This window comes from Elephantulus edwardii, unplaced genomic scaffold (assembly GCF_000299155.1).
Source record: "Elephantulus edwardii isolate Elephantulus edwardi_28Jun2011 unplaced genomic scaffold, EleEdw1.0 scaffold00055, whole genome shotgun sequence".
Classification (NCBI taxonomy): domain Eukaryota; kingdom Metazoa; phylum Chordata; class Mammalia; order Macroscelidea; family Macroscelididae; genus Elephantulus; species Elephantulus edwardii.
In genome coordinates this window covers 599156-612810 of record NW_006399805.1, presented here as the reverse complement: position 1 = coordinate 612810, position 13655 = coordinate 599156, and the positions used below count along the sequence as shown (strand labels likewise).

At 45.9% G+C, this 13655-nt stretch overlaps 1 protein-coding gene across 2 annotated transcripts in view; it reads right to left on the bottom strand.

Moving 5' to 3' along the window:
* The window catches only part of CPA2 (carboxypeptidase A2 (pancreatic)), a 25828-nt gene extending 12664 nt beyond the window's left edge, over nt 1–13164 (bottom strand). Inside the window, exons 1-8 of one of the 2 annotated variants that reach the window (XM_006887124.1) lie at nt 13080–13164; nt 8985–9066; nt 8214–8348; nt 7520–7615; nt 5845–5946; nt 3474–3572; nt 1818–1928; nt 809–899 (exon numbers count right to left, since the gene is read on the bottom strand). In XM_006887124.1, coding sequence (XP_006887186.1) covers nt 809–899; nt 1818–1928; nt 3474–3572; nt 5845–5946; nt 7520–7615; nt 8214–8348; nt 8985–9066; nt 13080–13144 — 781 coding nt within the window. In that variant the 5' untranslated portion in view covers nt 13145–13164. The remainder of the gene's footprint in view (nt 1–808; nt 900–1817; nt 1929–3473; nt 3573–5844; nt 5947–7519; nt 7616–8213; nt 8349–8984; nt 9067–13079) is intronic. The other variant, XM_006887125.1, reaches the window with a different exon arrangement.
* Nucleotides 13165–13655: the final 491 nt, after the last annotated feature.

Below are 13655 nucleotides of genomic sequence, written 5' to 3'. Positions count from 1 at the left end.
GGACACCGGGCTCAGCAGCGGGGGCACCGGGGTCTGCAGGCGAGGACACCGGGCTCAGCAGCGGGGACACCGGGCTCAGCAGCGGGGACACCGGAGTCTGCAGGCGGGGACACCGGGGTCTGCAGGCGGAGACACCAGGGTCTGCAGGTGGGGACACCGGGCTCAGCAACGGGGGCACCGGGGTCAGCAGGCGAAGACACCGGGGTCTGCAGGCGGGGACACTGAAATGGGACCTGAAATGCATTAAGTGCCTCTCAGAGCCCATGTTGCACGCCGGGGAACAGAAGAAGTGCTTCTTAAATGGGTTTTTAAATGGCTTGATTCCCAAACGGCACCACACCACAGAGCGAGTGAAACAAGATAGCAAAGTGGCCCGAGAAGTGGCCTGGACACCCCCAGGGACAGGGGCCCGCTCATCTCCGTGCAGCCTGGCCACCCCTGGGGGACAGAGACTTGCTTACCTCTGAGTGGCTGACCACTCTCAAGGGAGAGGGACCAGCTCACCTCCAAGCAGCTTATCACCCCCAGGGACAGGGCCTCGCTCACCTCCAAGAGACCTGGCTGCCCTTAGGGACAGGGCCTAGCCTGGGTCACCTCTGAGCAGCCTGGCCACCCTTGGGGACAGAGCTTGGGTCACCTCGGAGCAGCCTGACTACCCCCTGGGGATAGGACACACACAACCCCCTCACTCTGAGAGACTGACCACCCCAGGGCACAGGGCCTCGCTCACCTCCAAGCAACCTGACCACCCTCGGGGACAGGGCCTGGGTTACTTCTGAGAGGTTGACCAGGGTACCAGGGCACTCACCTCCGAATCCAGCATCCCAGTTCCGGTTGGGATCCACACCCACACAGAGGCTGCCGGGGACCCTGGACCGGGTCTTCCGCCACATCCGATTCTTAAAAATGCAGGGGTGGGAGCGAGGGGAAGTGGTCATTCACCTGATGAGGGGGTCCCCTTTGGCGTTGTCCTCATGTCCCTGGGCTCTGCATGGCTCACCCAATGAGCCACATTATTCCCTCCTCTCAAGAGGATACCTGCCCAACCTGCCATGTTCCATGAAACTCAAAACAGAAAGGGAGGCCAGGAGGTCTCCGGCAGAATATCTGGGGGAAACAGGCAGCTAGAACTTCTAAGAATGTCAGTCTTTAATGCCTTTCTGAGCCCCCTGAGGGAAGCTGGTGGGTGGTAGTCCCCCCGACTTGACTGTGGTGCCCATTACTAGGGCCTCACACGGATTAGTGTGAGCATTCACACAAGTGCCTTTGAAAAATGCTCCCAGACTCAATGCTCGCCAAAAATAAATTTGAAGCTCTGGTTCATTTGGAATATACGTGGGGTCATGGTTGCCACAATGGTGTTTTGTAATGAGATTTCAAAAGAAGCGGGGAAGGCATGGTAACTCTTTTGAGTGACATTACAGAGGGTCTCGTTGGCAGACTGAGTAAAACACTAGCTGCATTAGACTGCTACCTAAATCCTCCCGCAATCTAATTGTCAGCAGGTAACATCCGCCACCTCTTTTCTATCAATCCTGCCATGGAAAACGCAGAGATAATTGGAACAAATCTCCTGGAGACTCCCCGTGAGCACTGAGCGCTCATAGCCTGGCTCAAGTCACTGAAATGGGCTCTGCCCATGGTGACAAAGCCACTGAGAGCTGAGACAAGAAGTGACTCCCACTCCGACCACCCTAGACCCCACCTCCAGACCCAGGGCAGGCAGGCCATTCAGGCTCTATCAACAACAAAAAGAGGCCTTTCACATTATTTGGACATCTCCCTGGATCTTGCTGGAGAGAAAAGGCCCGGCTTACTTTGGTTTGTGAGAACACATATCCATCTGGATTTGTGACAGGCAGTAGGAAGATATCCATTGTGTCCAAAATGGAAGTGAGAGAAGGATCATTCCCATAATCAGCTGCGATCTGAGCAAAGATCACATACAGTCAGCCTCACACTCCCCGCTGAGCACAAAGAAAGAATTTTAAGACAACACTTTTCCCCCCAAAGATGAACTGTTGGAGAAGGAGAATGTTCCAGATATACAACACAATCAAGTCTCTTGCAATGTTAATGTATTTAACATGCTACTGTCTATACTTCAAGGCACTCTGGTGACATAATGCTTAAGCCCTCTACTGTTCATCAAAAGGACAGTGGCTCAAACCCACCAACCATTTAATAGAAAGATGAAGAAGTAAACTCTAAAAAAAGCTCTATAGGCATGGAGACCCTATGGAACAGCCCTGCTCTGTCGTATAGGGTTGCTATGGGTCAGGCAGGGGATTTCATACGTTCACTTCTGGTCTAAATAATTATACTAAATAGAAAATCAAGGCAGTCCAGCCGGCTGGCTCCGGCCTGAGCCCCCCAAAAAAGAAAAAAAATTCAAATATCACATATTAGCCGTCCCTCAAAAAGAGTCCCTCTCTTCCTGTGACTTCGAGTGAGGTATTTTGCTATAGTGGGTAACGGGGTGTGTGGTTTACTAAAGATTCTTGATGCCCTCCCAGGGTACCCAGGAGCCAGAGGAAGTTTTTCATTTTCCTAAATCACCACACAGGGTAACTTCCCAAAAGAACTCATACCCAACATCTGATTACTTAAACATGTTAGGATCTTTGTAAAGATGCAGAAAAAGTGGTGAACTTCCATTTGTGGAATTAACGTTTTTCCTTGCGATCAATTGCAATGGAGTCGATGTTTCTGCTGGATTAAAATTTATTCATTTCCTGTGCTCAGCCATCCTAAGGCATTATTATTCAACTGTTAAATATCCATTTCATAATACCCTAAAGGTAAGCGCCTTTTAATTGAAGGGAAAAATGTATCAGTTGGTATGCACGTGGTAGCACATGCTTGAATGATCTGAAGTGGATTGATTGCCTTTGCTCATGAATTAACATTCTGATTTATAGCATGTCATTTTTTAATTACTTAAGAAATACCAGACGAGGTCACACCCAGTCCCATGTTCTGACTCTAATTCCAAGAAGCATGTTGAAGAAAGATATTTCTATGTCCTGACTTCAAAATCCTATGGGGAAAATTTTTCTAAACAAGCCAAACACCCTTAACTAACTCCAATTTGGTTCTTGGACCTTTCTCTATTTGTCACCTGATCCCCTTCCGGACTTGATGGATTTTGAGTACTTTATGTTTCAGCCCTCTGGGTTCCAGGTAACAAAGCCATTATTCCCACTCTGCTCTTGGGCTCAAGTCCAGGATCCATCCTATTTGCCACCCTTTTGATCAGTCCCGATCAGTATCTTTGAAGAACTCACACAGTGGTGTGGTGGTGGGGAAGAGGGCCACGTGTATAAAGGGTCCTGAGTGAAGTGACACCCAAATAGTTGACTGGACTCATTCCCTGTCTGTCCTGCAGAGAACCCTGACTGTGGAGACTGCCGAGTTAGGTAGCTCCTGACCCCAGAAAGAGACAATTACTGAGGAATTTGGAGGGAAATGACCTTATTTGCAGTCCACAGGGCAGTGGCTTGTGTAACCCACTCACGAGCATGGATCCCAGCGTCCAGCCAGATGGCTGGCTTGTCCCCACCGGTGCTGAACTGAAGAAGAAAACAAGAGAGGAAATGTGAAGAACTCCCCTTTAGGACCCACGTACCGTCCTTTCAGTCCCCCTTTCATGCCTGACAGAGAGAACTAGGCAGTGAGATTGCTGAAGGACTCTCATTACTGGGGCTTTTCTCCTTGTTTAGTTCCCTTTTCTTTAACAGAAGCACAGATGCAAACATGAGGGGCAGTCGCCTTTTTCTCTTTTCAATGTTTGGGGGCGGGGGGGGGGGTGGAACACATTGCAGATAATGTATTAACATGAAATATGTTCTCAGATGTCATAGACTAGGAGGGAAAGCAGATTACAGAATAAACACTATGAAGCCATTTTTTAAGCCATATGTATAGACACACATACATACATACTGACATATGTATATAAAAAATACATATATGACAAAGGAAAGGGAAAAGGAAAAAAATAGCAAGAAGGTAGAAAACTGTAACTCAAAATGTTAATAGTTACGAACCCATCATTGTTGAATTACAAAGATTCTGCCCTACTGCTTTCTTTGTTTTTCTATTTCCCAACTGTACGCAATGATTGCATTATTTTCCTAATGAAAATATTTGTGCTAAACTACGCAGTCCTTCATAAAAGGGGGCTGGCAGGCTCTACTGCAGCTTCCCAGGCTTGAAAATGTTATGACCAAAGTGACTTGGTCTTCTTTGGAACGGAAACTCTGCCAGCTGGATCAGTAACTGGAGAGGAGAAGATTATTTTTGCATCATCAACTTCTATCTCTGTGCAGTATTCCAAACATAGCAGATAAGGTAAATGAGAAATGCAAATCCTTGCCAAAAATCATTTCATTTCATGCGTTTGGAGAGCTTGCGTGGTGAATGTTTTGTGTTTCCCCCAACCCCCAAAGAGCTCAAATGTAAAATGCAGGGAACTTTAAAAAATAAACACATAATTTCTCAGCTATTGAACCAGGCTGGAGAAAGGAAGGCCAGGAGTCTCCCAGGGAGGCAGTAAACTGGAGTTTGTGACCCAGTTGTAGGAGAAACAGGAAGAGGAAATAGGAAGGAAGGGAGTGAACATTGGTGAACGTGCCCAGTGTCATCTAATAGGCAAACCACTCCACGGGGCTCTGGGAAAACGCCCTTGAAAAACCCGTCTGTCCTACTGAGTCAGTTGACTCCTGGCCACAATGTTTCTCCACTTAACAAGGAGTTAGGACATTACCGTTTTGTGTGTGCGCATGTATGTGGTTTGTTGTAAGGGGTTTTTGCCAAGAAGGGGGTTCCCCCTTAAATTCTTTCTAGGAAAGCTGGATAATCATCTTCTGTGCTTCTTCAGAGCAAGTTGGAAATTAACAGCACTATGACTGACAGGTCCAATCCTTAGGCCAATATCAAGAATCAGTTCAAAACCAAACACCTTATACCAAAAATGCCCACCATTTCTTGAAAGAAGGGCAAAAATGCCCACCATTTCTTGGAGGCTTTCCATCCTCTTTTAACCAAATGAGGATTTAGCTTAATTAGTAAAGAAGGTTGGCCTGAAGCCCTGTGCTGTGCTAAGAAAAAGACTGTAAGTGGATCACGTTGACAATAGCAACTTAAAAGACAATAAAAAAATTGAGGATACAGGGACATTGGCTGGTAACCATAAAAATGGTGGTTCAGGCCCACCAGCACAGGGCAGGACAAAGGTGAATCAAATGAGCACAGGAAATCCAGTGGAGCCATTCTGCAGAGTCCTGCAGGGTCACTGTGTGGGGTCCTACTCTATGGCTGATTTGTTTTGATTTTGTTTGGCGGTTAAGAGGGGAGTAAACAAAGTGGAAAAGGAGAAAGCAAGACGTGGCTGCACAACTGGACGGCTGTCGTCCACGCCACTGAATTAGACATGGAGAAGGTGTTGAACTAGTCAAGTTCTGCTTTGTGTATTCTCACAGAAAAGAACAAAAAGTGCCTTCTTGTCAGTGCATTTGTTTTGGCCACTCGCTGGGCCCCATTTTCTTCTGCATGGTTCAAAATGCAACTCAGGTTGCTTTAGGAAGAATAAGGGCACCTTCTTTTCTTTTTTGGGGGGAACAAACCTCCAACAACAACAACAACACCCAAATACCTCATTTGGTTCATTTTAAAAAGAAAGGCTAAGGAAAAAGGAAGGGCAGCCGACCCCAGTGGGTTCACTGCACCAGATTCTAGCAGAAAAGGTGGGAGGGGGTCCTGCACCCGCCAAGGCCAGTGAATAAAGGGGGGAAGGAAGATTTGCAGGCTGAGCAGGAGCCCCTGCGGCCCGGCTCGCTCTACCTTGAGCACGTTCATGGGCCGGTTCTCAAAAGAAGAGCCAATCTTCACTTTGCTCACTAGATCCGGGTACTCAGCCACGAGGTCATCCATTTTTTGAGAAATCTGAAAGGTTTCCAATAAATACATAAGACACGTTTCCGTACACCACCGGCGGGCTCCGTTAGTGCCTCCTGCTCCCCCCGACCCCATTCTCGTTCCCCGGGGACAAAGCGGATCGGGGGGACGGCGGATGTTTCAGGATTGGGATGGATCCTGTGCCGGGCCGCAGGCCCTGCCGCGAGCAGACGCCATATTGCGGCCGTGGCTGGGGCGCTCTTCTGCCTCCAGAGCCTGGCAGGAGCCTGTCTTTCCTGTAGATTTTCCTCAGCCCCAGCAAGCAGAGGGGGGCTTCTCCTGTTAGGAACCTCCTGGCCCTCCTTGCAAGGGACTGGGCCTCTGAGGAGACGCCCCACAATGAGACGGGCCGCTCAAGCCCGGGGACAATGGGGCGTCCATCTCAGGGCGCTCCCGTCACGGCTCCTCGGGAGCTTAGTTTCCAAGCTCTTTGCCATTCTGCGCGTCAGGGGCCCCGAGGCGGAGGCCATGGCGGCCAGAGGCCTGGCTGGGCGGGTCTGGACAGCTTCTTGTCAGCCTTGTCAGCGTTTGTCTCCAAGGGGCCAGGAGAGCGCACCTTGGTGTCCCCCCTGCTCTGTACCCTCCCACCTGCGGGTACTGGTCACTGTCCCTTCTCCCAGACCCTTGGGACCACACAGACGTAGAACTCTGAACGTGGAGGGCAGTTTAGGAAAGTTACGGGAAGGATCGAGTGCATATTCTAGATGCTCTATTGCTCCATATTCGATCTCATTAATAATGCTGAATATCTGCTTAGTTTATGACAGGTTTGACCCCAAACGACTATAAGGTCAGAGTTTCTCACAGAGCAAGTTAGTAAAAAAAAACCAAAAAACCCAGAACAAAAAAAACTGTTTTGAGAGCATTTTGCACTTTAGAATAATAGTTGATTTAATACACTTGAGCCCACAAGAGAAAGATGATGTTTAATGATTTGCAAACTCCATGGAGCAATTCTACTCTTTCCAATCAGGATTGCAAGGACTCAATGTCAACCAGAACCTTTACCGACTGATAGGTCTTCTGAAGGTCTCTTATTTCCAGACACCCAAGCAGCCCTCAAAATCACTCAGTGTCATTAGACCCCTGGGGGCCTTTAAAAGAATTCCGTGCCACCAAGAGTGACCACAATATTGCTGGGGTACCCAAGTGGCTTCACAAGACAAGCAAAACTAGGAAAGACAGCAGAAACTGCAGAGGGTTTTGGTGCCATGATGTCTTAGCCAGAAACACAGTCACGGCCGCCTCTGAGCCTATATACCAAGGGTCACCATGAAATCACTGTTACTAAATGGGGTTTGACCAGCACATGATGATAATCATCAAGGAGGCCCCAGAGGAAGAGCGTGAGCCCAAGAAGAGTGTCTACATGCTGCTTAAGATTGCCTGGACACTTACAGAATATTGGCTACAGGAAGCAAGGCTGTAGCATCCTAGGGAAAAATTGAAGAAGTCAGGAAATGAGAACACCTTCTTGGTCATTAAGTCACCAGTGGGTATCTAACCCGTGTCATGGGAAGGGAGAATGGCCCGTGTCTTGTGCTCATTTTAAAACACTCACCTCCTCCAAGCTATGGTACGCCCCAAAGTTGAAGTTTCCTGTCCGTTCTCTTCTCTGATTAAATAGCATTTCTTCATTCTCTTTGTCTAACAGAACCTAAGACAAACAAATTATGCTCATGATTCATTTACAGCAATACATTTAAATCTACAATCAGGAAGGAAAAGACGGAACATGGGGTCCCTATTGTCAAGATATGTCTCCCTTGCCTGTGGGCTGTGGGGGTCATGACTTCCCCTTATTCTAGCAGAGTCGTATAGCAAGAAAAATACTCTGCTTCCTAAGGAAATGGAATATTAATGCAACTTCTGCATTGAGATGTTGCAATCCGGGCTATCATTGGGCGATCAGACTGTCAGGTGGGCAGGCAGGCAGGAAGAGCATGACCCAGGATAACCTCCAGCTAAATAGAAATAAGAAGCACCTGGTTTTCCCTCTATTAATAAGAATCCTTTGGGTTTCACTTCATGGTCCATATTGAAGTCTCGCCTTTGCTCTTTCCCTAATTTTTTTTTTGTTATCAAATTCCATTTTTGCCCAATGCAAAAAGGAGAGGAACAGTATCCCCTCTCTTCCCTTTGTGAGTAGCTCACAGCACAGGACAGCACTCATGGTGGACACAGCACATGCACAGAGTAACTGAGGAGAAAAGACTTCCCATTCACGTGATCCACGGTCTGATTAGGATAGTTACCTGGACATCTTCAATCATGATGGAGTAAGCAATTCTCTGGGACTCCAAGAAAACTTTGACTGCCTGGAGGTTGACAAAGGGAACCCGGACATGGACTGTCTGCCCTGGGGTGGTAGTAGGTTTCCAGAAATCAAGCTGAAAGGGATAGGTCAACCAAGGCCGTGAGTAGGCTAGTCCAGGGAAATAAAGAGCTGAACATTGTTATGTTTTGAGAAATCAGTTTGTATCATTCTACCTTGACCTTTCCAAGACCAAATCATTGTGGAATCCCAATGCTGTTGCAACAGTAGTTTTTAAATACCCAAGCATCTGCAGATGTGTTATATTGTGTTTCCCTCAACTAGCAGAAGGAAAATATTAAATTATGGCAGTGCTTTTTATTAAAAAAAATAAAAAGCTGGCATTCAAGGGATCCAAGTCATTTTGTAACAGGATATTAATACTATAAATTATTTAGAAGAGAAAAAAACGCATTAAAGGTGTTCAACAGTTCTTCAAAGTAATTTTCACATTTGACCTCTCTTTTTCATTCTGACAGTAAACCTAGAGAGAGGTGAGTGTGTATTTGCCCCCATTTTATTAAATAGGAAGATAGGTGACCTGCTCATTGTCACACAGTTGGGACTAGAGTCTGTGTCTTCTGATCCTAGCCCCATTGATTAGCAACCCAAGCTGTGAAGGAGATGAGATGGTCTAAAGTGAGAGATTGAAATGTTATCTAACTGCAGGACACCAGCTCCAGGAAGCAGAGACTCCCACCAGGATAAATACCTGAAGATGTTCTTCAGACTCCAGCTCCACCAGATTCTTTATTTGTTCCTCATCCCTTGGTAGAATCTCAAGAACTTGGTCTCTAAAGGGTATTGAATCATAGACATGACTTTAAAAACAAAACCTGGCCACTGTTCCCTGTGACTTTCTGTCCCAGTTGGTCTCCACATGTAAGAAGTTCAGGCAGTAGTCAATAAGCACGTTGACATTCCAGAAACTAATAAATATTATGCTACGCCACATCCCCACAATGACGAGTTGACAGAATAGCTTTATCTTCCCCAAAGAAATATTATCTAAATAATAATTAAGAAGGGTGCCTGCTCCTGGCAGAGAGCTTGCCATTAAACTTGTCTCTCCTTTATCTAATGATTGTCAGCTAACACCTGCTGCTCATAAAGCATTGACTTTTAGAACGTGTCTGTTCCTGCTTTTCAGAAATAAGTTTGGTTGTTTTTAAAGTGGAATTATTAGCTTGACGCTTGCAAGAGGAATGAAATCCACATCTGAGCAGACCTGGGGGGGTATTTTTGGGTTTTCGTCAATTGCTCAAGCGACAGAGTTATATTTCCAAATCCTAGTCATGCGCCCAAATCTGGGGTATGACTAAGGGTAATGGTGCCCCAGACACATCACTGTGCGCCTCTCTCAGGGAGGTGTGTGTGTGTGTGTGTGTGTGTGTGTGTGTGTGTGTGTGTGCACCTGCATGTCTAAGGATAATAGGGCCCCAGGTACATCACCGTGCCCTCTCTCAGGGTGTGTGTGTGTGTGTGTGTGTGTGTGTGCACCTACACACAGATTGGAGAATGATGACTTTCTAGGATACCTTCAAGGAGCCTAGTGTTGCAGTGCACACGTGTTAACATTATTATTATTTAACTGACATTATTATCACCTTTCTTTAGAGACAAAAAACAGGGTGTGTTAGCTTTCAAATGACCACAGATGTAGAGATTTACACCAAATCCCATAGTTCTGTAAATCAAGGAACTCTGATGGCAGGGGTGGGGCAGGAAGGAAAATGTGCAACAATGAATGAATGAAAATCCAACTTTTCTGTGAATTTTCATTAAAATCACAATTAAAAGGGGGTAAAAAAAGAACAACAACAAAAAAGAAACTCTGGTAGCATAGAGTGTTTCATGTTGTGCTACTAACTAAAAAGTCAGGGCTTCAAATCCACCAGGTGCTTCTTGGGAGAAAGGTGGGCAGTCTCCTTGCCTCACAATTTACGGACTCAGGATCCCAACGGAGGTCGCTGTGAGGTGGAGTCAACCCAACACCGCGGGTTTGGGTTAGGACACCTTGACGTAGCCTTGGTGGAGCGGTGGTTACGTACTCTGCTGCCAACCCGAAGGTGGGCGGTCAGAACCCATCAGCCATTCTGCAGGAGAAAAAACTTGGCTATCTGGATTTGTGAAGATTTCAGACTGAGAAATCCTCTGTCTTATAAGGTCCCCTCTGAGATGAAACCACCCGGATATAAAACAGTAACAATGGAATACCTTGGCAGAGTTCCTGAGTGGTATAAACAGTTAAATACTTGACCACTAACAGAAAGGTTGGTGATTTGAACCTTGAACCACAGAGGCACCTTGGAAGAAAAGCCTGGTAATTGACTTCCAAAAGATCACAGCCTCGGAAATCACATAGAACACAGTCCTACCCTGCAACACAGAGAGTCACCTTGAGTTGAAAACAGCTTAATGACCATTCACTTAGGACACCTTGACGAGAAAGAGAAGTGTCAAATAGGCGAATGCATCTCCTCTGGACAAGAATTAGGGCGCTCTGGTGGCAGAGTCTATAGGGAAACTGTGCAGCTGCCAACCTTTCAGATGATTCTGATCCACTGGTCACTCTGACAGAAAGATGTGCAAGCCTCAGAACCCCACAGAGGGTCAGCTAGGAGTCAGCTCCAACTCACCGCGATGAGGTGAGGCGGGGTTTTGGGTTTTGTTGTTGTTGCTTTAAGACAAGGATTGAACAGTGTAGCCAAATTCCGAGGGAGCCTTTTCCTTGGGGACAGAGGTTCCTCATCTAACTCTTCATCCAGCGCAGGCTAACTTTCCCAGCCACTGCAGTGAGCCAGAGATCGCTACAGGAGTCGGACGCTGTGGAAGCCACAGTCTACGGCTTCTGGAGCCCCAGGCTAATGAGTACATCATTGAATGTGAAATCGTTCAGGCTCTCTCCTGCCTCCAATATCTACCTGCTCCAAATGGCCTGAGAATTCTTCTACTTGTGTCTCATTCCTTTTGGCTAATAATAGATGATTGCTGTCTGGAGCCCCTTTAAAATGGGAAGACCCAGCGAAAGGTAATGCAGCAGGCTAATGTTTCATGGCGTGCACTTGAAGAAGCAGTAGACTTCTGAGTTGCTTTGCCAAAAGAAAGGGGATATTTAACAATTTATAAAATCATGCTAATGCACACCCATGTTTATCGTGGCTTTGTTCACAATAGCAAAGAGTCAGAAACACCCTAAGTGTCCATTAACAAACGAATAGATAGAAAAGCTGTGATATATTCACACAATGGAATATTACGCTGCGTTGAAAAACAAGGAACTCATGCAATATTATTTAAAATGGGTGACCCTGGAGGACATTATGCTGAGTGAAATATCTTAGTCACAAAAGGACAAAGACTGCATAGTGCCGCTGTTGTAAAATGGAACTGACATAGGGGTTGGTGAGGAGACTGGGAAAGATGGGATAAATTATGTATACTGCATTGAAACATGAGGGAGAGAACTGTTTAAAATGTATATATGATTAGGTATTATTGTCATGACATGAGTCCTGAACGAAGGCTGCATAGTGGAGTGGACTTAAACTTAACAGTTAAAGAGTTTTTCTTTTACTTTTCAAAGAGAAGAATGAAAGTGCAACAATGAATGAATGGAAATCCAAAATCTCTGTAAAATTTCATTAAAGAGAATAATAATAATTAAAAAAAGAAACATTTTTTAAAAATCATGCTAATTGGGTGAATCACTTAGATTCCCCTCTCACAGTTTATAGATCTAAAACTCACTCTCATTTAACAAACCAAAATAATCAAACCCACTACCATCAAGCTGATTCTGACTCATAGTAGCCCTCCGTCTCTGAGACTGTAAATCTTTACAGGAGACTGCCTATTTTTCTCCTCTAGAGAAACTGGTGGACTTGAACTGCTGTTATAGTCAGCAGCACAATATGTAACACACAAGGTCACCAGAGTTCCTTAATTTACTAAAAGTTCCTAAAATTCTATCCTTTTAAAACAATTCTTTGGTTCCGAGATTTAACTGAATAGAGTGATAATGATACTCACTTTTTTTGGACTCAAGTTATTTGACCACTTCATTTGTTCTCTGGAACATTCAGCCAAGAATGCTGCCCAGAGCCATTCACAAAATCTTGGGCTGAAAGCCCCTTGGGGAAACAGTAAACTCTGGTCCTCCCTGGTCCTCCCACTTTGTGGGGTTCCACTGCCTCAGCCCTTGATTTCAAGGTAGAGGCAAGAGCTGATACGGAGGATAGAGTCCAGAGGAAGAGGATGGAAGAGAAACCTTCAAGTGGCCAAATATCTCGATTTTCACTAGTGTCTACCAACCCCCACATTCTCACCATTGGAGGAAAAAATTAGTCAGGACAAAGAAAAAAGAGGGCTTTGTATTTTCTGTTTTCTTCTTTTCCCTTTAACGATTACTCATCTCTTACTCCTGTGAGCAGCACAAGTCGCGAGTACCCCCCATCTAAGAGTTGTTGGGTGCCACTGAGTTGATTCCAACTCAGGGTGAGTCCATGTGACAGAGTAAAGCTGCCCCATAGGGTGTGATTGGCTGCCATCATTACAGACAACAGATGGCCAGGATTCTATCCTGCCGAGTCTCTGGGTGAGTTTGAACTGCCAATGTTTTGGCTAGCAGCCAGACACTCGGCTGTTTGTACCACCAGGACTCCTTCAATCTGAGAATATTTCTCTGAAAATGTTGAACACTTGGACTCACTATTCTGCAAGAACATGGTGAGAATTTCAGCATCCTGGAGCGTAACCATGAAGCTGGTTGGCAAAATTCAAACAGGCCCCAGAAGGTACAACTTACCCCACAAACGTTTCTCGGCAGTAGATGTGTCCCAACAGGGCACCAAAAAACAGGATCAACCTCATGGTTGAGGGATTTTTCCAGAGGCCAGAAGTCAGAGGCTCTCCTGAACTTTATTTATAAGGACCCACAGCTGGTCCCCTGAGAACTCAAGTGAATTCCCACATGGTAACATTCCCACCTGCATAATGAAATGTTCAAGGTTACAGACCTACTGGTGTGATATCACCAACTGGTACATTTTCCATCCCTAGGAAGAGATAACAAACTTGGGTGGAAAGAACACAGAATTGCTAGATCATACCAAGGGCAAGTCATATACTTATGATTTCGAACATGAAGTGCTGCTAATTCTTGCCTGTGATAGAAGCCAGATTAACAGACCTGGAGGTGAAAGTCCTTTCTGGGTCTCTGACAAAGAAAAGGACACAGCATTTATAGTAATTACTCCAGCATCCTGTCTATCACATTCCATTAGCTTCCTCATTTGTTTATTTTTCTAATGTTTGCCCTGAAACGCTGCAATCATTCAGGCCACATCTGTGGAGTCTCCCCGTAGCCAGGCGACTCCAGTCC